Source organism: Cyprinodon tularosa, unplaced genomic scaffold (genome assembly GCF_016077235.1).
Source record: "Cyprinodon tularosa strain WSP-4 unplaced genomic scaffold, ASM1607723v1 ctg321, whole genome shotgun sequence".
Lineage (NCBI taxonomy): Eukaryota > Metazoa > Chordata > Actinopteri > Cyprinodontiformes > Cyprinodontidae > Cyprinodon > Cyprinodon tularosa.
The window spans coordinates 682,855-707,164 of NW_024039032.1; the positions used below are offsets into that span (position 1 = coordinate 682,855).

At 40.7% G+C, this 24,310-nt stretch overlaps 1 protein-coding gene across 5 annotated transcripts in view; it reads left to right on the forward strand.

Moving 5' to 3' along the window:
- Positions 1–23,858, forward strand: part of phka1a (phosphorylase kinase, alpha 1a (muscle)) — a 48,474-nt gene extending 24,616 nt beyond the window's left edge. Inside the window, exons 15-33 of one of the 5 annotated variants that reach the window (XM_038293143.1) lie at positions 1,087–1,196; positions 1,306–1,450; positions 1,557–1,635; positions 3,334–3,497; positions 4,474–4,635; positions 4,725–4,819; positions 4,900–5,045; positions 7,914–8,067; positions 10,517–10,675; positions 10,764–10,893; positions 11,034–11,135; positions 13,940–14,055; positions 14,240–14,275; positions 16,741–16,770; positions 17,215–17,259; positions 19,008–19,169; positions 20,706–20,759; positions 21,267–21,467; positions 21,554–23,858. In XM_038293143.1, the coding sequence (XP_038149071.1) occupies positions 1,087–1,196; positions 1,306–1,450; positions 1,557–1,635; positions 3,334–3,497; positions 4,474–4,635; positions 4,725–4,819; positions 4,900–5,045; positions 7,914–8,067; positions 10,517–10,675; positions 10,764–10,893; positions 11,034–11,135; positions 13,940–14,055; positions 14,240–14,275; positions 16,741–16,770; positions 17,215–17,259; positions 19,008–19,169; positions 20,706–20,759; positions 21,267–21,467; positions 21,554–21,727 (2,264 nt within the window). In that variant the 3' untranslated portion in view covers positions 21,728–23,858. The remainder of the gene's footprint in view (positions 1–1,086; positions 1,197–1,305; positions 1,451–1,556; positions 1,636–3,333; positions 3,498–4,473; positions 4,636–4,724; positions 4,820–4,899; positions 5,046–7,913; positions 8,068–10,516; positions 10,676–10,763; positions 10,894–11,033; positions 11,136–13,939; positions 14,056–14,239; positions 14,276–16,740; positions 16,771–17,214; positions 17,260–19,007; positions 19,170–20,705; positions 20,760–21,266; positions 21,468–21,553) is intronic. The other 4 variants (XM_038293146.1, XM_038293144.1, XM_038293145.1 and 1 more) reach the window with 4 other exon arrangements.
- The last annotated feature ends 452 nt before the right edge of the window (positions 23,859–24,310 follow it).

Genomic DNA, 24,310 nt, shown 5'->3' on the forward strand with positions numbered 1-24,310 from the left:
TCAGCCTGAACACCTAAATTCGGCCAATCCTATATCAACGTCATCTGTCAATCAAATTTTTTCAGTCATAGCATCTTGATTCATATGTCGCAGCTAATATCCTCAAGGGTTGAAATGAGAATCATTTCCTTTCCCATTGAGTTACATCCCAGTGTTCACGGGGATGGATGTCTGTGTCTTCAGCAGGCGTAGAGCTAACAGAACTGGCAGCGTTGCGAGGCAAGGGCTCAAACATGTACGGCTGTAAGCCTTCTACACCAAACCAAGCTTCTGCCGCCCTGGTGTCCTCTTCCACAACATCTTCGTCCCGCTTTTCTCCTCTAAATAAAAAATGTATGACGGAGGAGACTCATCCTCGACCTCCGACACAAAACTCTCTTCCTCTTGCATGTTTCCTCTGTCCATAGCGTTCCTTGACAGTGTCGTTTCTAAGTCACCAATTTAGTGCTACTTGGTCCCAATGGAATTTCCCATTGGGAACCTACTAGCACTAAGTTGCTAACTGGTTAGCAAGATGCTTCAGAGACAACGGCCAAATCAAACTTGCTTGCGAACCTTGCGCCACAACAATCCCGCCCTCTTGATAAACGACCAATCACATTCAGTTTATTCACTCTTGTAAAGTCAGGCACCACTAGGGAGAATTCGGAAATGCAACGGTTGGAAGAGCTGCTGCCCTACGACTTTTAAATCTGTTCTTAATAATCCAGTCCATGTTTGACTCTTCAATCTAATATGTTAGATGGCAGTAATAGAGATGGTTAGGTTAAAAGTGATCAGATGCAGTATATTTTATAAAAAAAACCGTGAAAATTATACTTTAGCATCTTTAGGAGGCTAACCTTAGCATTTAATTGCTAACAATAAGCCTCTGTTCTCATGTTGCTTAAACTCAGTATTTCATCTTTGTTTCTATTTATTCTTTTTGACAAGGGATGCAAAATGATATAAATGCGGGGCGGGGGGGTTCCTTATTTACTTCAAAATAAGAGTCTTTTTTTCCTCGGGTACAGATTGTAAAGCTTTAAGGTTGGGACCCTTCCTCATCCTTTCTACCTTTCTTGATTTCCCCCCTCTCCATTTCAGGCCGCAACCCAAGGCTAGGTCTGACGGGGCGACCCTACAGAAGAATAGGAGTGCTCGGAACGTCCAAGTTCTACATCATCAGAAATACCATCTTTGCTTTCACACCTCAGGTAACAAGAAGCAATGAGTATTATCCTATTCTGGATTCAAGTGACTAAAGTTTTCACTGAAGCACCTCTCATCCTGTCTATATTTGCTCTCTGCTAAAACCTACAATAGTTTATCGACCACCAGCAGTTCTACTTGGCTCTGGACAACAAGATGATTGTGGAGATGCTGAGGAATGAGATCGCCTACCTCTCGTCTAGATGGAGGATAACTGGACGACCAACAGTCACCTTCCCCATCTCCCAGACTATGCTGAGTGGGTGTTTCCTTCCCCTGCTGTGATTTCTTTGTTAGAAACAGTCCTGTAGATACTTTGTGAAAGCTGCTTTATTTTTGTTTTTGTTTGCTTTTTTTCCCTGCAGCTGAAGACCGTTCTGATCTGGACCCTGCAGTCTTGGCTACCCTGAAGAAGTTACAGGATGGATATTACGGAGGAGCAAGGTGGATGATAATAATGATGATAATGTTATCCTATGAAGGTCATAGCTACAACTCCTCCAAACAGATCTTCTCTAGATCAGTCAGGTTTCTGGGCTGTCACTGAGAAAAATTGAGTTTTAGCTCCCACCAAAGATTCTCTATTGAGTTTAGGTCTGGAGACTGGCTAGGCCACGCCAGAACCTTGATACGCTTCTTCCAGAGCCACTCCTTGGTTATCGTGGCTGTGTGCTTCGGGTCATTGTCATGTTGCAAGACCCAGACTCCACCCATTTTCAGTTCCCTAACTGAGGGAAGGAGGTTGTTCACCAAAATCTGGCAATCCATGGCCCGGTCATCCTCTCCTTAATACAGTGCAGTCACCCTGTCCCATGTGCAGATAAACACCCCCAAAGCATGATGCTACCACCCCCATGCTTCACAATAGGGATGGTTTTCTTGGGATGGTACTCATCATTCTTCTTCCTCCAAACACGATCAGTGGAATTATGACCAAAAATATATATTTTTGTCTCATCTGACCACATGACTTTCTGCCATGACTCTTCTGGATCATCCAGATGATCATTGGCCAACTAAAGACAGGCCTTGACATGTGCTGCTTTGAACAAAGGAACCATCCGTGCCATGCGTGATTTCAAACCCTGATGTCTTAGTGTATTACCAACAATAACCATGGAAACGGTGGTCCCAGCTCTTTTCAGGTCATTGGCCAGCTCCCCCTGTGTATTTCTGGGCTGATTTCTCACCTTTCCCACAAGGTCAATCTCCCTCAGCCCCAGTCTGAGGGAGATTCCATTTTCTAATGATTGCTCCAACAGTGAACCTTTTTTTCACCAAGCTGCTTGGCAATTTCCCTGTAGAGCTTTCCGGTCTTGTGGAGGTGTACGATTTAGTCTCTAGTATCTTTGGACAGTTCTTTGGTCTGGACCATGATAGTAGTTGCATTCTTACTGATTGTAAGGGGTGGACAGGTGTCTTTATGCAGCTAACTAACTCAAACAGGTGCATTTAATTTAGGATAATAAATGGAGTGGAGGTGGACATCTTGAAGGCAGACTAACAGGTCTTTGAGGTCAGAATTCTAGCTGATACACGGGTGTTCAAATATTTATTTGCTGCTGTTTCATACAAATGAATAGTTCAAAAAATGATCCATTGTGATTTCTGGATTTTTATTTTTTTAAGATTATGTCTCACACACCTATGATGACAATTTCAGACCCCTCCGTGATTTCTTAGAAGGGGAACTTGCAACATAGCAGGGTGTTCAAATATTTATTTTCCTCAATGTATATGTGTCTTCCAGCTACTTGGAGAGTAACAGCTTTTCAAAAAGGTCCTGTTTGTGGAGCGCTTCTTGGTAATCACTTCATGTTTTAAACAAGGAAAGGAGCTCAAAAGCCATACAGAAGTTCCTGCTTTTTCTCTGGATGTGTAAATGTTTGCTAATGCTAACCAAAGGTCAGGGAACACCTAAAGACCAACCTTTGGTTAGCATTAGCAAACTGAAACGTTTGCATTAGCATTCGGACCTAAAGAACTGGCTTGCCAACGGTACAATCAAACACTTTAAGGAGAGCAGGCCAGTGCGGGTGCGCCGCCTACTGGCCGGGAGGAGCTACAGGTGTAGCTATCTCTTTAATACTATTTCTATTCTCACCATTTTCACATCAAACTATTTTGTTTCCTGTCACTAAGGACCCAGACTGGAAAACTGTCGGAGTTCCTGACCACTTCCTGCTGTGCTCACCTCAGCTTCCTGGACGGTAAGGGTTCCGGCAGCATGGGCCGGCACGGCGACCATTATGGTGATGATGATGATGACGGCGATGGATACGTGCATGAATTGCGTAATGATGATGGTAAGAATAAAGAGAGCTTGGCTAAATGATGGAGAGGAATGGTGACACCAGCTGGGGGCAACAGGGAGGATTGGAGATTTACACCAGTAGGGGGCGTTTAGTGGGTTTTCACGGCTGGTTTGACCATTCCTTTTAAAAAGTAGTAAAAAAAAAACGATTAAGTACAATTAAGGTAGCTTTAAACATGGATAAAAATGTGTAAAACTTGGTCATAAAATTTTGAAATTGTTCTTTAACGTTTCCTAATATTACAGTACGGTAAATAAAATTGATGCCATTGTGACTTTTATGGATTAAACTAACTTCTCTGACCATTAATTTAATAAAATGTTTTTAAATTTCCAATGGAAAGCTGTCATAAACCTGAATAACCTGCAGAATCGCTTTAATCACCTTTTCCTACTTCATTACATCATTTGTACACTGACCCTCTTCCTGTTGAGAGTTTCACCATGATGATGATGATAATGGTATTGTTGGTTTGGTGAGGTAGCACGTACTCTGAATCAGTCCATCATTTTAAAGAACTTTTGCACGGCAGCTTGAATTGATTGGAAAAAATGTTGCTTTTGGCTGCAATAAAGTTGCAACGCATGCTGGAATGAAAATGTTTGGGCCTGCCTAAGCATGCATAAGGATTTATTTTTGCAAGCATGGGCTCTAAGAAGCCGGCTTCTTACATTTGCTCCTAAATGCATCATATTGGAATTGAGTATGTTTTTCTTTTGAGCTCACTTTTCTTATATTCAGAAACGATTCTGGTGGTGCATTTAGGTGAACGCGCTCTTTATAAATGACTCGCTAATGAATAACAAACTGCTTTCAGACTTGTCAGTTATTTAGTGTAATTTCAGTCAAATATTTGTCAAATATTTGTCTTTTTTTTTCTAGGTTTTTCGTGATCCTATAAAATTGCACGTTTTTCCTATCAAAGCCTGTTGTTGATTGTTCCGTTCTTATTTTCCCCTCCGTTCAGAAGCGGACGACCTCGCTCAGTATCTGGACCACCTGCTGGCGCACTCTGTCCCCAAGAAGTCCAAGCGTCAGGCGGGAGGCCTGGGAAGGTTCAAAGCTGTGGCCACCAAAACCAAAGAGATGGTTTCCCTGATGAACAAAGCTCAGGATCTGAACATTCAAAGTAAGCAGCTCATTCAGCAGCAAAAAAAGCTGTTTCTAAACCCTCTGAACAAATCCAGGTACTAATGATTTATTTCTTGATCTGTCCAGATGTCAACATGTACCTGCCGAGCAAGCTGTTTCGTTCTTCTCAGCCGTCGCTCAACCTGAACCTCCCAGACCCCTCTGAACCACAGGAGCCTCAGGTTCTCTTTCTTCTTCTCCCCGGCCTGCTCTTAAACATCTGCCTCACCCTGAACACATCATCCTGTCATCTCTTTTCCAGAGCTCTGAGGTGTCAATTAGCGTGGAGAGCGGGATCCCCAGAGACGAGAGCGGAGCCATCGACTACAATGCTCTGGTGCAGCTGCTGAAAGACACGAAAAGCCTCCCGGACCAGGCAGACATACTCTACATCCTCTTCAAAGACAAGTGAGGGTTTTGATCATGTGGGCTGTATGGTAATAGAAAATCTATTAACAAAATCAGCACGACAAATGCCTAGCTTCTACCTTCTGTGCCTCAATCGCATTGACTGTGTTGCAGTTTCCGAAAAAAGATTAGTAATAAAGAGTTGATGGAAACATCTCCACATGTTTTATGTTCAATCTCTAACTCCTGTTTTCCTAAAGGTAAAGAGTAAAAATCTAACTTCATAATATTAAGGTCTGGTCTAGAATATCCGGAGACAGTGGTGGATCTAGGGGGCATCTACTTAGGCTACAAGCCCGAGTGTTTCCCCAAGAGTCCCGGATCTCGCTTCTGAGCTGATCTGAGTAAAATGTGCAGTACTGGAATTCACCAGATGGTGGCAGCATTTGCAGGAAAGAAGCCTGTAGCATTCTGGTGCAGAAGAAGTGTTTTCCCCCCTCATCGCTGTTGAGCGCCTCCGTTAAGTTACCTGCAAGTCTTTAACTGTGTTTATTCCTCTCTTTATCAACAACAAACCCTGTGGATTTGGTTATTTTTAATCGTTATTTACCATAATTAAAGGAGGGGAATCATATATTTTAGCTGACAGAAATAATCCATTCCCCCTTTGATGATCTCTATGAAATTTATTTTCTGTTTAGATGTTTATCTAACAATTTAAAAATGTTCCAAAAAAAGTTAAAAACAAAAACCACTGGACTTTTTTTTCCGAGATTGAAGATGTTTGGTTTTCCATCCACAAAGTTTTCTCAATTCAAAATGTCTGGAGCAATGCTTCTCCATACAGTCATATTTATTTTAACTATTTTGGATTTCAAAATATAACATACTAAATGTTTCAAACCAGTGTTCATTTTGTCAGCTTTTTTAAATTTAGTCGTAGTCACAATGACAAAAATCAATTTTAGTCTTAGTCATATTTAGTCATTGCCTTCCCAATTTAGTCTTAGTTTTAGTCTAAATGATGAAGATCGATTTTAGTCTGAGTCAAATTATAGTCATGGATCATACAGGCGGTACTAGCCTTTGAGTACCGACAGGCCCACCCGTTCCTTACCTTCTTCCACATGGCAGCATGTTGGCACCTCAGATGTCTCTTGAGATTCGTTGTGTTCTACCCTGCCATTTTGAAGCCGCAGACTCTTTGCTGGCGTCCTTCCTCCGGTGTCTCCACATCTTGGCCACCACCGGCATCGGTGGCATGATCAATCATTATCATGCAGGTTGTTTTGTTGTCCTTCACGTTGTAAACAGGATGGCTCCATACATCCAGGCCCTGTTTTCGCCCAGCTCCTCCAACAAACCGTACACCGGTATCCGAGCCCAACGCAATGACTGCAAAGTTAAGCTAGCAACGGTTAACTGCTACCAGTGATCCTAGGAGTATAAGCCCTCTGTTACTACTGATTGAGCAGCGCACTGCCCCCTGGGACAGGCGCCATGTAGGGACAATGCGCAACAACACGTAATCATCTATGACATTCAAGAAACACTTCTATTAACAATTACAAATTAATTATAAACAATTACATATTTTTATGTCCATTTGTCCATGGCTTGTAAATTCCGTCTGGTCTTAGTCTTTAACGAAAATCATTGTTTATTAAAGCTACAGTGTGTAATAATTACAGGGATATACAGTCAGAAATGTATACATAACTATGTTATTTATCATCATCTACGAGCTCAGCCTCTTAACCTTAATATTTGCGTTGCCTTAGAATTCGTTATTTATAATTACATAGGAGCGGGTCTCGCAGCCATGGAGGCAGACATCTTTGCGCTACAGCAGCGCAGAGCCAACAAACTAGTGATTGCGAGATCGCAATAGCTAGTTTGGGGGGTGTGTTCATGTTGCTGCGGTCTGCAGTCTGGACGTTAGGTGTCGCTAAAAATTACACACTGTAGCTTTAACGTCATATTTTTATTTCCCGGAAACAATTTTTGTGCATCATCATCACTGGAAAAAGGGGCGTTAACGAAATATTTTCGTCATCGTCCTGGTTGATGAAATTAACACTGTTTCAAACATAATATAGAAAAATCTCAGTTTCAAAATTCACAGGATTTGTTTATTTTTTCCCATATAATGGTGGAAACAGATAATATCAGGTGGCTAAAATGTCTGATCTCCGTTTAATAAGTTTGGCAAATAATGATCAAATGTGACCAAATCCACAGGGTTTGTTGTTAATGAAGAGAAGAATAAACACAGTTAAAGACTTGCAGGTAAATTAATTTCTTCCCATGTTATGGAGGGGGAACCAATTATTTCAGGCAGCTGAAATATCCATTCTCTCCTCCTCCCATATCTTTGGGAAATAAAGAGCAAGTGTTTCCAAATTCTCAAAAATTATGTGTGATAGCATGTAGTATACTAGAAATGTCCTTAATCCAGTAATCTGTCATATTTTACATTAGAAGGGGATTTACCAGAAAGTCTCTCGTCTTCACCCTCAGGGCTAAGCCCCCGATCTCCTAGAATACTAGATCCGCCCCTGTCCGGAGATTTGACATCCAAAGCTTTTAGAATAGAATAGAATAGAATGGAATAGAAAATCCCTTTATTGTCCCAAAATGGGGACATTCTGGTGTTTATAGCAGCAAAAAGATTATAGAAAAAAAAAATGGTCACCTTAGAAAAATGTATAATAATAACATGATAGTGAAGAGTTAAAAGATAAAAAACAAATACTGTACTATAAAGTGTTTTAACAATATAAAGTTGCAGAAAAAGAAAAAAAGTGGGACAAAAATGACAGTTGAGAAGATATAACTTTTCTTTGTCAAATATGCAGAGCATATGAGGAAAAACAGACTGGCTGTATGAAGATCTGCAGTTTAAACCTGTTGTCTGCGTGTTCTCAGAGGTATGGAGTGGGACACCGGGCTGCATGGGAAAGGCTCCACAGTCAAATCTCTGCTGAGCGAACTTTATGAGAAGGCTGGTGACCTCAAGCACTGGGGCCTCATCAGGATGATATCAGGCATGCTGAAGAAGAAGGTGGAGGAGCTTGACTCGGTATGAAGCCATCTCTGCACCAAAAAGCATCTTCGTTTTCCAGAATTCAATCCCTATTTGGAATTAATCTAAAGTTGATTGATCTGGTCATCGACTGACGATTAATTAATGAGCAGAAATATTCTTTAAAAACAATTTTCTCTTTGGGCGTGCTTCGGTGGCGCAGTGGTTAGTGTGCACATGTATATCGTGTATATATATATATACCGTATTTTCACGACCATAAGGCGCACCGGACTAAAAGGCGCAGTCTCAGTTATGTGTCCCATTTCTGTATTTAACACACACATAAGGCGCACCGGACTATAGGGCGCGTTTTTTATATACAGGTACATGTCCTCTCAGGTGGATTTTCCCACTTAAAAACATATTAAAACTACTTTATTCCCACTGATCACAGCAAATAAAGCTGCAAGGTGTATTTATTACAAAGTATTATTCAAACCTGGGAACCGGCATGCTGATGACACAGGGCTGTGATTACTCCTCTGATACAGTTTATTGAGGCATAAATTAACTTAAAACATAGGCAGGATAATAATCTGGATGAACTGACTGCAATGATTAAATTTTCAGGTGGACTTTCTCACTTAAAAAGATTTAGATTATTTAGATGAAAAAACACCTGCGGAGGTGAGCCCGTATGCCCCGCGGCCCAGAGGCTGCTGTTGAATTAAGTTTTCAGGTAGAAAAATAGAGCGGGAGCAAAACTGAGTATGATTGTGCTTTATTAATGTATTTATTACAGAGTATTAATCAAACCCCTCAAAGTCCTCATCCTCTGTTTCTGAATTAAACAGCTGCGCTAAATCCGACATGCCAGTTTCCCCTTCTTCTTCGTTTATTGACGCATAAATTAACTTAAAACATAGGCAGGATAATAATCTGGATGAACTGACTGCAATGATTAAATTTTCAGGTGGACTTTCTCACTTAAAAAGATTTAGATTATTTAGATGAAAAAACACCTGCGGAGGTGAGCCCGTATGCCCCGCGGCCCATAGGCTGCTGTTGAATTAAGTTTTCAGGTAGAAAAATACAGCGGGAGCAAAACTGAGTATGATTGTGCTTTATTCAAGTATTTATTACAGAGTATTAATCAAACCCCTCAAAGTCCTCATCCTCTGTTTCTGAATTAAACAGCTGCGCTAAATCCGACATGCCAGTTTCCCCTTCTGCGCTGTCAGTCACTTTCCGTGCAGCGCAGCTCCTCAGAAATAATGCCGGCTTTTGCAAAAGCTTGAACAACAGAGCCAGCAGATACGTTAGTCCAAGCATCTACAATCCATCCGCAAACGGTGGCGTAACTTGCCCGGCGCTGCCTCCCACTTTTCCTGAAACTGTGGTCTCAGTCTGTCATCCATCGCTCCCACGCCGCTCGCAGCCTTACTTTGAACGGCCGCGTCACACCGATGTCGAGCGGTGGAAGCTCCTTTGTCAGACCCCCGGGATAACGGCGAGCACAGCGTTCATTTCATTCACCTTTTTTTTCACATCGGCTGTGAGATGGGCACGCAGCAATGGTGATGCGTGGAAAAAAACACCTAGTCTTCTCAGATACACCTGCCTCAGCCACGCATCCATACGGAGCCACCCAGCCTTATACGCGCGTCAACCATTGACTTTGCATGTAAACTCGCTGCTTCTGCTGCACTTGCTGGGTCCGGTTCACACCGATGTCGAGCGGTTGAACAGCGAGCACAGGGTTAATTTGTTTCCCCATGTTTTTCACATCAGCTGTGAGATGGGCACGCATGGAGTTACATATTAACAGCGATGGTGATGAGTGGAAAAAAAAAACACCTGGTCTCCTTACATTCAGCCACTCTTTCATCATCTCCTCAATGAGGTGGTCTCAAAAGTCGCAGTTACAACACACATAGGGCGCACCGCACCATAGGGCGCACCGCACATTTTGAGGGGAAAAAAAGACGTTTAAGTGCGCCTTATAGTCGTGAAAATACGGTATATATAGATAGATAGATAGATAGATAGATAGATAGATAGATAGATAGATAGAAATTCCTTTTAAGTGGACCTTATAAATTAATTGGATAGAATAAATTTTAATCCATTAATTGACAATGAATCAAAAGTCAATTATTTTACAACCCTAAGCCCTTTTCTACTATCTAAATGTTGCCTCTTTTTTCATTCTTTCCTGTTTCCTGCTTCTCTTTCTGCCTACCACCTTATCTCCTTTCCTTCCAAGTGTCCATCATTCTCTGTCCGCTTGTTACTTTCTACCAAATTTTGTTTTCACTTCAGTTTTTTCTTTATGCCCTCCTCCTTTACCACCAGTTTCTGTGATGTACAGGTTCAATATTTAAATCCTGTTGCAATATCTGCCATAACTTTATAGTTATAATATTCTGTATTTTACAATGAATAAAAATAAGACTGTGGAAAATACTAATGTATTCAAATGTATCTCCACATCATTGTGTAGGCGTGCTCTGATTTGTTGGCGCACCAGAAGCACCTGACAGTGGGTCTCCCTCCTGAGCCGAGGGAGAAAACCATCACGGCCCCGATCCCTCCGGACCAGCTAGCTGCTCTCATCGACGAGGCCAGCGACAACAACATCAGCGTGGCCATCCTCACCCAGGTGGGTAACCACGTCCCGCACCCACAAAATCATATAGATCTCTTTTAACCGCTACTAATAGAGCACTCTATCCTGCCATGTCTCCTAGGAGATCATGGTGTACCTGGCAATGAGCATCAGAACCCAACCCAGTCTGTTTAGCGAGATGTTCCGGCTGCGTATCGGTCTCATTATCCAGGTTATGGCTACTGAACTGGCTCAGTCTCTCAACTGCTCAGGTGGGGCTCTAACAAATAAACCTCTGGATGTGAGGATCTTACTGGTGGATCAGAGTTTAATAGGGACTTCTACGTTTGTTAGAGCTGATATTAACTGCTAGAGCTCTCTGATTGGCTGTCCTGAACTGGTTTCTGTGCAGGAGAGGAGGCCACGGAGAGTTTGACGAGTCTCAGTCCGTCCGAGCTGAAGAATCTGCTGCACCACATCCTGAGTGGGAAAGAGTTTGGAGTGCAGCGCAGCGGTCAGTCCTCACATCCACATTTCACACCTCTACTGAGAGTTCCCCTCGTGTTCAATACATTACTTTTTAGTTTCTGTTTTAATTTAAATAGTCACTAAAGCTGATAAATTGAAATCAAACATTGTGTGTCTAGTTTTCCAATATGTGCAACATAAGAATACCAAGAAAATTAAAGAAAATTGCCAGCAGCAGTCATATTGAACAAATAAACAGAAAGAAATTGAATACCTACATCTGCAAATCCCTTCCTAATACCCTTTTCCAGAGCCAGGTTTCTGTGAGACGTCATTTCCTGTTTGTTTAGAAACATCTCTGATATGGATTAACAAAACAAGGCTGGGGAGCCACAGCTGTACAAAATCTGCAAGAGTTACTTTATATTTATAATACAACTAGGGCTGCAACTAACGATTATTTTAAAAATCGATGAATCGGACGATTATTTTTTCGATTAATCGATGAATCAGACAAAAAATATTTTTTATATTTACCTCTTTATTCCAAAATAAACATTTTAGACAGAACAAACAAGCACACAAGTACAGGTTGCTCATTAACTGTACTGGTGCAATATGAAAAATAAATGTTTGTGTTAAAACTACGCAAACTTACATGAGAAATGTAGCTGTACATCCACAAAATATAGGCTACTTTGTTTCATAAGGTGCAAAAAAAGACATTTTTGTTTTTAAAAGCCCCTAAGGGGTTCAAACAATAGGCCCCCCCATTTCAACAAATGAGTTTTTTTAGACTAGAAGAGTTCTGCCTTTTAAGACAGGAAAGTATAGCAGTTAAAGTTGCTACTTGAGAAAATACTGAACCATAGAGATAAAAATAGCCCTGTGATTCAAATTATAAATTGTATTTGGAATAAAAATGAGAGAACTAGGGGTGCTAAAACACACATCCTCCAAAGACAGATATTTACATGGGAATGTGGCAGATAATTAATTGACATATTACTGATCTTGCTGGATTTTATTCTGCTTTACTTCCATAAATTGCAGGATCTTCTTTACTTTATCTTCGCCAGAAGATTTAAACTTTAAAAGCCCTCATAATGTGCAAGTTAATTTATTTATAAAGTAAATGTAAACCCTCATTAAGCTAATTCCAATGAAATTAAAGGTAAAATAAGTAGCCAACCTTATCACTGTCTGTAACCTACTAACACGGTAAGGAAAGCATCAGATGAGCTACCTGAGAAACTAACGTAACGTTTCCCCACTTTAAAACCAAACAAACATGGTGCTTCCGTGCCATGTTAATTTCTTTTGAAAAAAGTTGCATGTTATCACTTTTTTCGCTTTACAAAGCGCAGGCTATTTTAATTATTGTGATCAATCTGCGCCGTCAATCCCGGTGCATGCGCGCTTCATTTGCAGTCTGGACGCTGAGGCTCTGACTGCAGCGCTGAGAGGGACTCCTGCGGGAAAACGCGGTTGGGGTGGGGGAGGCGCCCCACGGCAGAGTAGGAACGATACATGCTTTCACGTAAGAGTCTCCAAAAGCCGCCAGTGACACCGAAAAAAGTCGCCAGATTTGTCGCTAGTCGTTTTTTTGAAAAATAGTCGCTGGAGGGGTCTGAAAAGTCGCTGAGTTGGCAACACTGCACCTGCGACGCTGACTCGCTCTGCCATATTTTTTTTTCTTCCTCTTTCAGTCAAGAGGCAGTGATGACGGCGTGGCGGATGACGCAATAATCGCGCGACACAACTAATCGATGATGAAATTCGTTGCCAACGCTTTTAAAAGTCGATTTTTATCGATTTTATCGATTCGTTGTTGCAGCCCTAAATACAACATTGATAGGATGGTAAAAGATTTCTTCAAAGTTCTTCAAAATTACAAGTTTATTTTGGTGACAGGAATGAGTTCTGGGTATAACTGGGAAGTCTGTGCTTCAGCTTTGTCCTTCCAGCATCAAGTATCAATCCAGCTCCATTTTGTATTTATCTTTGTTATGAGGAGGGATGTAAGCTCCCCATAAAGCTGTGGAGGTGAGACCTCTTCAATAGGATTTATTTGACCATCAGCCTGGTTCAGATGGCATTGAAGCAAATCTTGGATTTTAGGTCTCTGATAAAGCGGCACAGCTGATGATATAAAAAATATCCCTCCCTCCCTCCCCTGTTTTCCTCCCTCCCTCCCTCCCTTCCCTGTTTTCCTTCCTTCCTTCCTTCTTCCCTCCCCCCTTTTTCCTCCCTCCCTCCCCTGTTTTCCTCCCTCCCTCCCTCCCTCCCTCCCCTGTTTTCCTTCCTTCCTTCCTTCTTCCCTCCCCCCTTTTTCTTCCCTCCCTCCCCTGTTTTCCTCCCTCCCTCCCTCCCTCCCTCCCCTGTTTTCCTTCCTTCTTCCCTCCCCCCTTTTTCCTCCCTCCCTCCCCATTTTCCTTCCTTCCTTCCTTCCTTCCTTCCTTCCTTCCTACCTCTATCACCCCTTTTTCCTCCATCCCCCCATTTTCCTTCCTTCCTTCCTTCCTTCCTTCCTTCCTTCCTTCCTTCCTTCCTTCCTTCCTTCCTTCCTTCCTTCCTTCCTTCCTTCCTTCCTTCCTTCCTTCTTCTATCCCACCCCTGTTTTCCTTCCTCCCTCCCCCCGTCTTCCTTCCTCCCTCCCCTGTTTTCCTTCCATCCTTCCAGCTTTTGCAGGTTCTTTGTTTAAATCCTGACTTCTCTAGAAATATCTACTATAAATCTATTACTAAATTCAAACATTCAGTGAGCACTGGAAGATTTGTCTGGATTTGTTTAAATGAAAAATATGCAGGAATGCAGTGAAATGAAAGAATATGTTTGGTTTCTTCACAGTAAGGGAGGTGGATGCTGGGGTCAGTCCTGCTATCTCCATCCATCACCTAGGCAACGCAGGAGCCACCAAGAGCGAGAGAGCGGGCATCAGTAAGCTGAAGAGCGACATGAAGATGGTAGGCAGCTGGGGCTCAGGAGATCTGGGGGAAACTTGGACATATTTAACCCAACCTGCATCCAGAAGTTCACTGACACAAAGAGTCTAACTCTAAGGCTATTTTAATCTGGAGGGAGCCAGATTAGGATAAGATTATTTTATGGTAAACGGTGTGGTGAACTGGACTTTTGTGCTTTTTACAGCTGGAGCGCAGGTTGTCTATGATGGACCCCAGTAAGGTGATGCCGATTATTTCACTGGGTGTTAATTCACCTTAAGGGTGCAAATTGAACAAATAATTCTTGGGAGAAAATAGATTCACTAAAGGTGATTTTAAAAGAAAGAAATTAAAGATGGGAATCTATTTTTATTTCACGCCCTGATTAAGATTAAATGGAAGAAAATTACTGTAATTTTCACATTTGATTAAGTAATCCCACTTTCTGAAGGAACTGGTGTTGAATCTCTGTTGCACAGAGTCTGTGTTTATTCGGGCCGTAAAGTCATAGATCTGTTTGAATGAATCACAAATACATTAAGGGTTATTTAAAAATGGCATTTGAGTTTAGTCTGAATCCATAACTCTTGATTATAATTTGACTCATCTGAGTCCGTCCAGAGTCCTCGGCCTCCCCTGATGTTATTTTGCCGCTAATGAGGCAGGGTTTCTTGAATATTTTGAATGGCTCTCACAAAACATTTCTTGAGCCCTTGTTAAAAACAAGTCAGAAACACTTGTTTCAATAATAAGTTAGTAGAGGCCCTTCAGTGAAAAAGGCTTATATGAAATATAATTTAAATGAAGGTATGGGAGCAACATATATTTAATGCAGTATCAGATTTGATTGTTTTAAAGTGCTTGCCACCTAACCCATGCAAAGACTCCAGATATACTGGAACTTAGGGAGTGCATGGGAAGCGAAAAACAGAAAGGAGATGTGAGTCATTTATATGAATAAGAAATCAACCAACACAGTTAGACTACTGATTTAGGTTGGGGAAAAAAGGCCACATTAAAGAGAGTATTCGTAGTTGTTGCCTTCTCCTTATCCAGGACCGGGTTCAGGGGTCAGCAGAGATTCCCAAGCATCTTTCTCCCCATTCCACCTCCTCCAGGTCAACCTGAGGTGTTCCAGGTTCAGCTGAGATACATGTTCCCTCCATTATGTTCCGGGCTGTCCCCTATGCCTCCTTGGAGTCAGATGTACCTGGAACACCTCCTCAGGGAGCCGTCTAGGGAGCTATCCAAAAAAAAAAGATGTCTGACCGACATTAGCTGACTCCTTTAGATGTGGAAAAGTGGCTCTACTTTGAGCCTCTTCCTCACCAGATCTTTAAGCTAGTCCCCAGCCACCCTGTAAAGAATGCTCATTTCAGCCGCTTAGATCCTGGATTTCCTTCTTTCAGTCCAAACCCTTATTTATGACCATGGCTGAGCATAGCGTTATCCTCATTAAAGCAGCTGCCTTACCGCTCCGTCTGCTGATCTTCCGCTCCATTCTCCACTCGTGAAGAAGACCCTTTGATATTTAAAATCCTCCATTTGAGAAAGGAACTGTGGAGTTAGGAAGCTTAGACGGAGGCATTTCTTGCATGAAAAAAAATGTCAAATGTATTTACTCTCCTCAGACGGAGAGATGGGGCTCTGACTGAGGCAACCTCAGTGCATACATTTATACAGCAAAATCCCTACACACACACACACTCCCCCCAGGGGAACCAACCCACCCCCTGCATAAAGAACTTTCTCACACTTGAACATTTGTAGGTAAAACAACTTGAGTTCATCAGGGCCGTTCCCTGTAAGGTTAATATATCTTTCACTGGCCAGATGGATCTCCTCAAAACAACAGTCTTCCCCTTCATGCCATGAATGATGCTGTGTAACTCATTCTTATCTCTCATAACCTTCGTTTGGAGCCTGTGAGGCTAAGAACAGACATACCTCAACAGTTTTTTGCTCCAGAGAACTCTTGTCTGACATGAAGACTTAAAAGCCCCTATGACAAGAAAAAACAGAGGCAAGCGATAAGGCTAGGCCTGGTGGTAGGATTCCTTATTGCAGAACCCTACCAGGCCAAGCTTGAACGAGTGACTGAAGGCCATCTTCCATTGGCCCACCACCTGCAGGGGGTTGCACCTTAAGGAACCGGTGCAAAGAGCATTGGGCGGCAGTCAGAGGCAGATACGAAATGTGAAAATTGGAACTGAAACTGGAGCCATCGTCTCTACAGCAATGATTCTTACAGTTAGCCATGCTAACTATGCTCCAATGCTAATTGTAAGAAAGACAATTTAGAAAACATTGAATCTCTCTGTCACAACAATTGTTCTGTTAGCAACGCTAACTATGCCGATCACTAGCATTATATGCCAAAGTTTGTTCATAAATATATATTTTTTGTCTCGGACTCCATAGTTTTTCTCAGTTAGCGGGGCTAACTGTGCTAATTGCTAGTATTTGATGCGAAAGACGGTTAAAAACGTATGATTTTTGCCTTTTTATAAACATCGGTGCTAAGGAATAAACCTAGAAACTCATCCAAGCATTTGAAGTTAAAATGTAAATAAACCATCCTGACTATGACCACCTCCAATCTTTCATCTTGTTCTTAAGATTTGAAGTAAGCAGAAAGGTTAGGCTTTTGATTTGAAGAACCAGCATAACAACATCAAAACCTTTAATCCTGTTTCTTAATTTCAGTTCGACCAGCCATTGACGCCTACTGAGAAGGTGATGACTGTTGGCAGTTGGTTAATCAGATATTACTAATTTCTCTCTGCAAAGCTGTTGATTTTTTCTTCCAGCCTAAAGGATGGTCTGGTGCATCCTAATGCTTGTTTTCTTCTTTTAATAAAACCAACCGGTTTGACCTTTTAACAGGTTGATTAACTCTCATATTGTCTGCTGCCTGACTGTCTTTAAATTGGTGAATATTAACTTCCCTTAAAGTGAATTTCTTTTTAGAATAACGACTAATTCCTGCCGGGGACTTGATCAACTACCCGTTAATCTCCGTCTTTTCCTACTCTGGTGTCCAATCATGCATGTAGTGAGTCCTCTGGCTTTGGGGTTGATCCGATCCGTCCTTTTTTGATGACCTTCTTTTATTTGCTTTATCCCTTATGTCCATGTGTTTGTTTGTTTCTCTTGTCCATTTTTTGTTCTGACTCTTAGGGCGCCCGAGCTCAGTCAATGGACATAGAAAGCATCGAATCTGGGGTAAACGTTTGCCTTTTTTTGACAGTTTCTTTTGTTTCCACGGAGACCTGTGGATTTTTTTTATTCACTTTTGTTTTGTTTGTTTGTTTTTTTTTTATGGTTGACATTTTGGGAGTAGTGTTTTAGGAGCCTATAATTCCATCACTGCACTCTTTTAAGGCCACTAGAAGACAACTGTAACAAGGCTGCAAGTTGAAATTGCTTCTGTAGTTTCTAGCTTCCAAAAATCTGAATGAAAAAACATCTTTACAGACTAAATTCATAATTATGATAAGCCTATTCCTAGTTATCACATTCCTTTTCATCATCTGAAGCTGTTATTTTACAATATAGTGAAAAATGGCAAAATGTAGTGCTCCTTCTAGTAAAGTGATCTGGTTAATGAAACTTCCCTCATTCATCGATACAATCAATGAGACATCATCGCCTTTAGACAGAGGTGGGTAGAACACAAAACTTTTACTTGAGTAAGATATTTTCTACCTATGCTAACTGTGCTAATCACTAGTATTAGATGCTAAAGACAATTTGAAAATGTAAAAGATTAGCAACTTTCTACCACCTTCACATATTTTCACATAATTAAAAGAGTTAACCTTGCGCTATAAGCTGGATTGTCAAATACGTCCATCTCTTAACAACCAGCGAGTCGGACCAATGACATGCCAGCAGTGTTTTTTGGGGCGGGACATGTAGCAATGACGACAGTCAAAGAGTGGCCTTGCTGGGGCATTACAAACATGGATACGTTGGAGGACTCACCCGCTGCAGTTGACTCAGTTTTAGCTAAAATAGCGACAATTTCTTGTTTAAAAATAAGCAAAGAGAAGCACTTTGTGCATTTGTAGATGGATGGATTAGATGGATTAGAAAAAGTTAGATTTTTCGGCTTACTCTGCTGAAACGTCACGATTCCCTGCTACGATTGGTTGAAAGCGTATCATGGAAGGTGGCACATCACCCAATCAGCTCAAAGTATTGTACCAAACGTCCTGCCTTTTCATGGACAGACTGATCGATAATGAAGAACAGTTCTACACATATCAATATGGCCACTGCCAGGTTAAGAAAGGGTAGCCGTCCAAGAAATAACTCAAAAATGGTGAATACAGTACTAATAAGGGTAGCAATAAGTAACGAATAAAACCATCTGATTTACCATGTAGGATTATTTAGCGAAATACAAAAACATTTGAAGTTATGTCCAAATTCTGACGCTTTAAAGACAACAAAATGAGACCAATAAATTATTTATTGGAAAATAATTAACTTTACCAGAGAAAACGCCTTCAAATATATTTATCCTAAAATAAAACTTGTAATTAAAAGAAAATACTTGCAATTAAAGTTGGTTAGAACAGGGAAAACTCCCTGTGTATGCTGCATTTCACTGAATAAATAAGGTTGTTTAGTGTGGTTAATCATTGTTGGTAGGATAGCCAGAGGTTTTACTAAAGTAAATGTGGCAATACCTCATAACTGTATTACTCAAGTGAAAAAGGCTCCAAAATTATGTTTGTGTCAAAACTGTGATAAATGTGAATACTACCCACCTCTGCCTTTAGCATTGGAGTATCTCAATTGGTAAAATAAAAGGATATACTTGCAGGATGCTTGTTTTCTTTCCTCCCAGAGCGGATCAGGTCAGGTTTTGTGAAGATGTCTGAACACTGTGCTTTTAAAAAAGCAGAGGGCTCCATTTCACCAGATCTACAGAGACTTTGTCTTTTGTCACCCTCACTCTTCAGAGGTACAGGCTCCCGTCTGTAGAGTCTCTTGACGTTCCAGACAGCTTCCCCGGTTCCAAGGACTCCAGACACGGACAGTGGCTGCGCAGGAGGCGTCTGGACGGCGCGCTCAACAGGGTTCCAGTTGGCTTCTACCAGAAAGTGTGGAAGATCCTGCAGAAGGTCTGCTTGAGGGTTTCATATTCAATGAATGATTTTCTCTGAAGCAAACTTTAGCCACTAGGAGTGCTAGACCTGGAAGGTATAGGTCTAATGCCCCTTAAAACACTGTAGAGGAGCAGATTGAGAAGCCTCAAGGGGAAAATACACCAACCCATTATGGCGTGCAAGCTCAGCAAAGCAACAGGCGCACATGCTATTCGCAGGTTATGCGTGTGACAGCACTACGTAACAAACTACTACATTATTCACACCAGATGCATTATATATGATTCACCTAATTTAGGTTTAACTTCTTATTTTAGATGCATATATTCTCCTTTTTGGCAATCGAAAAAGAGGAAAACAAAATCTGATGTCAAAGTTTCTCTAGAGAACACATCAACGATTGTGCCTTGTCCAAACCTAAAGTTTTTCAATTCCTCTATGCCCAGTCAGACGTCCTGTGGGCTATATTACTGGTAATTTTATAACTTACTAGGGTGACTATTTGGGGACATCGAACAAAGCAAAGTCCCACATTTTAGCCGGTCAGTTATATCAATAAAGTCAAATATGATTACAGGTGCCTTTTCTAAATGCGAAGAAAGCAGAGCTAAAGTCGTTGTCACAGAGCTGGTGCCTAAAGTCATGACCCAGCTAGGATCGAGCTCTTAAAACAAAATCTGATGGAAACTATGGTAAAAGAGACTGTGAAGTTGGATTTCAGGGCAGTTTGATGTAAAGCAACTCTGTTAAAGTGAGCTGCAAAAGCTTGAAAAGTTCAATTCAGGCAACTGGACGTGAAGTTTTCTAGAAGTTTCGCCTCTCATCCAAGAGGTTTCCTCAGTTTCTTTCTGGCCAAGGAAGACAGATGGTTTGAGAGAGGGCTTAAAGAAGCCATCTTTGTTAATCTGGAAATAAACCTCACTGAGACATCACACTCTGATGGGGGAGTTAAGGACTCGTCAGAACTCCCTAATGACCATTAACACCTCCCATGTGACCTCCGTGGCCAACCCAGTAGAAGGGATCAAAGCCGCCTTTTGCTTTTCCCCTAAATCTTTGTTAAAACTACAGTATATTAATCTCAGTGCTCCCCACCACTAGTTAGAACTGAAGAAGAGTCTGAGATGAGAGGCGAATCTACATTTGCCAGATCTAAACTTTTTAAGCTTGACCATGTCTAATGATAAGGCAGCGCTCTGGGTCACATGAACTGATAAATCATTTAATATATCTCAAATGACACTACTTTCATCAAAAGTTACACAATTTTGCTTTAAATCATGTGGGATTATTTTTATTTTTTCAGCCTAAGAAAAATTAAGTATTCATTAAAACCACTTTAGATTAAATCAGCAGATCATGGTGCCGGGATTCAGTCTGTTATATTAAAACAAACTAATCAACTATGGCAGCATATAATGTGTTTTATAAAACCAACTGAATTGGATCAAATAAGCACATTTTAGATGCCAAGAAGGACTCAGTAAAATTGTTGGAAATTAATACTTGTATTATATTATAAGCAGAGATAAACTGTTGATTTTGTTGCAGTGCCACGGTCTGTCCATAGAGGGCTTTGTCCTGCCATCTTCAACCACCAGAGAGGTGAGAAATCAGCACACTGCCCTTTTATCTGTTTTATAATCACTTAAAAAAAAGGGAATTCTAAATAATCTTTGGTTTTTATTATTTTTCAGAAACAAGGCAAACTGTTTTATTTGGTTAATTATTCACTGAGTGGCAAAGTTATGTGGTAAAATGTCTGGAGAGATGGACCCTAGTCACAGTTCTTTTGTTTTTCACTTTTATTTCTTCATTAAAATAATCCGGCTTTAATTTATTTTGCATCACAGATCTTTATTTTACAGACCGTATCAAAGATGCATCCTTAGAGATGATGTTTCCATACTAGTCAGTTTTCAATGTTTAGGTTTAGGATGGCTGATGAGCAAAGTTAACTTGTTTTAGAACAGTGTTTGAGATTCATTAAATTATTCTTTGAGACAACAAAATTTTTATTTTTATTTTTCAAGCAAGATTGTGATGTAGCTTCCAAATAACATTTTGTTTTGGCTCTACTTTTTAAATCTCCTCCCTCTTTGCTCTCTCCAGATGACCCCTGGAGAGATAAAGTTCTCTGTCCATGTGGAGACGGTGCTGAACCGCGTCCCCCAGCCTGAGTACCGACAGCTCCTGGTTGAGGCCATCCTGGTCCTCACCATGCTGGCCGACGTGGACATCCCCAGCATCGGCTCCATCATTCATGTGGAGAAAATCGTCCACCAGGCCAACGACATGTTCTACAAAGATCAGGTCAGAATCCGCAGACTCAGCTCCAAACACATGCTTCCAGATCTTAGCCCCGGTATCAGACAGGTTTCCTGTTTTCTGTCCTGCAGAAGGACCTGGGAGCAGAAGAACACATCCTGGAAAAGGACCCGTCCACAGGAGTGTGCAGGCTGCTGTACGACAGCGCCCCCAGTGGACGCTTTGGGAGCATGACCTACCTCACGAAAGCTGTGGCAGTGTATGTGCAGGACTTCCTGCCCAGTGGGGCGTGTGCAGTGCAGTGATGGTCTACAAGAAAAGAAAATAATCTAGAGTGTTTATGATAAAGTCATAAATGAATAGAGAGGATTGAGAAAAGCAGAGAATCTTTAGGATGTCGAAGGGGTCGAAGCCAAACGGCACTCTGTCATGTTTCTACCTTTAGTTGGGTTTTTCTTTTTGCAAGCTTGCATTTTTAAGAAAGTGCTCTTATGTAATGAACAACCTCCGCTTTATTAAACCGTATCCACCACCTTTCATCCCCTTTAATCTGCACAGGATTTTTAATTTTCTTTTGTACCTGCAGAAATGATCAAATTATTAAGACCAAACTCACAAGCAGATCCTAGCTATATGCTCTTCTAATGCGTTTAGGATACTGTACAAGTTAAAGTACACAAGATAAGTGTATTTTTACTTCTAGATCAAATGTTTCATCAACCTAAACTGTACAGCTATTAGATAAAAGGGAAACTCATCCAGCCTAAAATAAATCCAACTTTGACTGCTAATACATTGTAGATTTGATGCTAAGGTGTCATTAAAACTGAAAAAAAGATTAATATGCTTCTACTTGATACAAATTTTCATATCTAATTATTTAATATTTTGTATTAGGAGTTAGAAGGGGTTAAATTTAGGCAAAAAATGCTAATGTGTCCCTGAGATTAGCGCCAAAAGGGAGCTGCTATCTTTAGCGGTTAGCTAAAGTTAGCATCTAAGGGTTATTAATGTTCTTTCAGTGCTTGAGATTTACTATTTTCTTTTTGACCACTTAGCCACTTTTTCTTTTTTTTTCTACTGAAAAAGCAGCAGATAAATTATTTAAAGTTGATACAGAAGCACCAACAAAGCCTTTACTAGAGTTTTGTCGACTAGCTTATCACGTCTTTGCTAGCGGACTTCTAAACTACTCTATTACTTTATAATTTCAGAATAGGAGTTTAGCAGTTTGTTGTTCTGTGCTTGTTTTTGTTTAGTTTATTATTTTTTTTTTCCGATCAAGTTTCTTGCTGACAGAAGCTGGACTGATTAAGACTTTACTCTCACAGGAAGTTTACTATTTAATATGAGGAGATGGTGTTACACCCCTACTGCACTGCAACTGTTCATTTCTGAGTTCTTCCAACAAATATTCATGCCTTACATTGTTGTTGTGTAATGCATAAAGAACAAGCTGTGCATTTAGTCATTATAAAAAAAAGTAAAATGCCAAATAATACATTTACCACCTTCAGTATTGGTCCTACTGTTCTGATACCAACTCTTTTTTATTGAATTTAATACAAAAGCCTCAAAGATTCCCATGTCTTCACATCATTGTTGTTGTTTTTTTTAACAGACAATGCCAATTTTTATCCAGAGTAATGGAAATTACCCTCAGACTAACCCCTAACGAGACTGCGCTTCCATTCATGTGTGTTATCTTTATTGACCGAACCATTTCAGAATAGCTAATCTACGGTTTATCATGCAGAACAGTTGTAGCTCCACCGCTAAGGTTCTCCAATTGACTGCAATGTATATAAATCTGTATGTTCTATTTATTTAGAAGTTATGAGATTTTAAGATTGTAACACGACTAAAAGGAGACCGGAGTTGTCTGAAAGGGCTAAAAAACTGTTGCACTCAAGTACTATAATGCTGTTTTTAGTTTTTACTGTTGAAAGCAGCTTTTTCAATCAGCAGTGATGAGAACCGGCTCATTTGCCGCGTTAGTTACTAGTTTGCAGCTTGTAGCACGCTGCAGCTATGCGGCGCTCCTTTTAAACATAAGCTGTGATATCGTCTTGACTTAAGTGCTGCTGTAGACTGAGCTGTGAGCTTGCTTAAAGTCAGACTGCCAGCAGTTTACGCACATCTGTTTATGTTACACTATATTTGCTCATTTTATGTGTGTGACCTGGAAATGTCTGTTGGTTTAGAAGCTTGATGTTAAATATGTTGAGAGTAGATGAGCAATGAAGTGAATGTAGGTAAAGAACATAGCTAATTGCACCTCTCATCCCTAAACTTTACATGTCTTGTTTTTGTGATATTTAAGCACACTCCTTAATAACTGTAGTAGTGATGGAATGGGAATGAGTCTGTATCTTCTGATTGAGGTGCTTTTTAACTGTTTATGAGACTAAATCTGTAATAAAACAGTCAAATCTATGTAACAGCTTTTATCTTTATTTTGTTTCTTCTATGGTTGCACAATACCTGGGTGTGTCTTGATCTGTCATTGGACAAAAAGCAGTGGAAAAATTATTCCAAAATTATATTTTCTTACTTTTAATAAACTAACTTACCTGGACAGATTTCCAGATGTATAAATTTGGTGCATTAATCTGCTCAAAAAGCTGCTTGAAAGTGTAAGAAAAAATAGTTTGAACATGATGATCAGTTAGGTAAGTTGGTCCTGTGTTGCGAAGATGATCATGTATTGACTTGAACTCTGCAAATGGCCAGCAGAAGAACAGACTTTGTGAAAATGCTGTCTAAAGCTATGAAGAAGTGTCATTTTCCCCCCTTGAAACAGATCCTGCACACAGGCTTAAAGGTCGCTCAGCAAGGAAGAAGCCATTACTTCCAAAACAAAAACTATTACTCAGCAGCCAATGGGA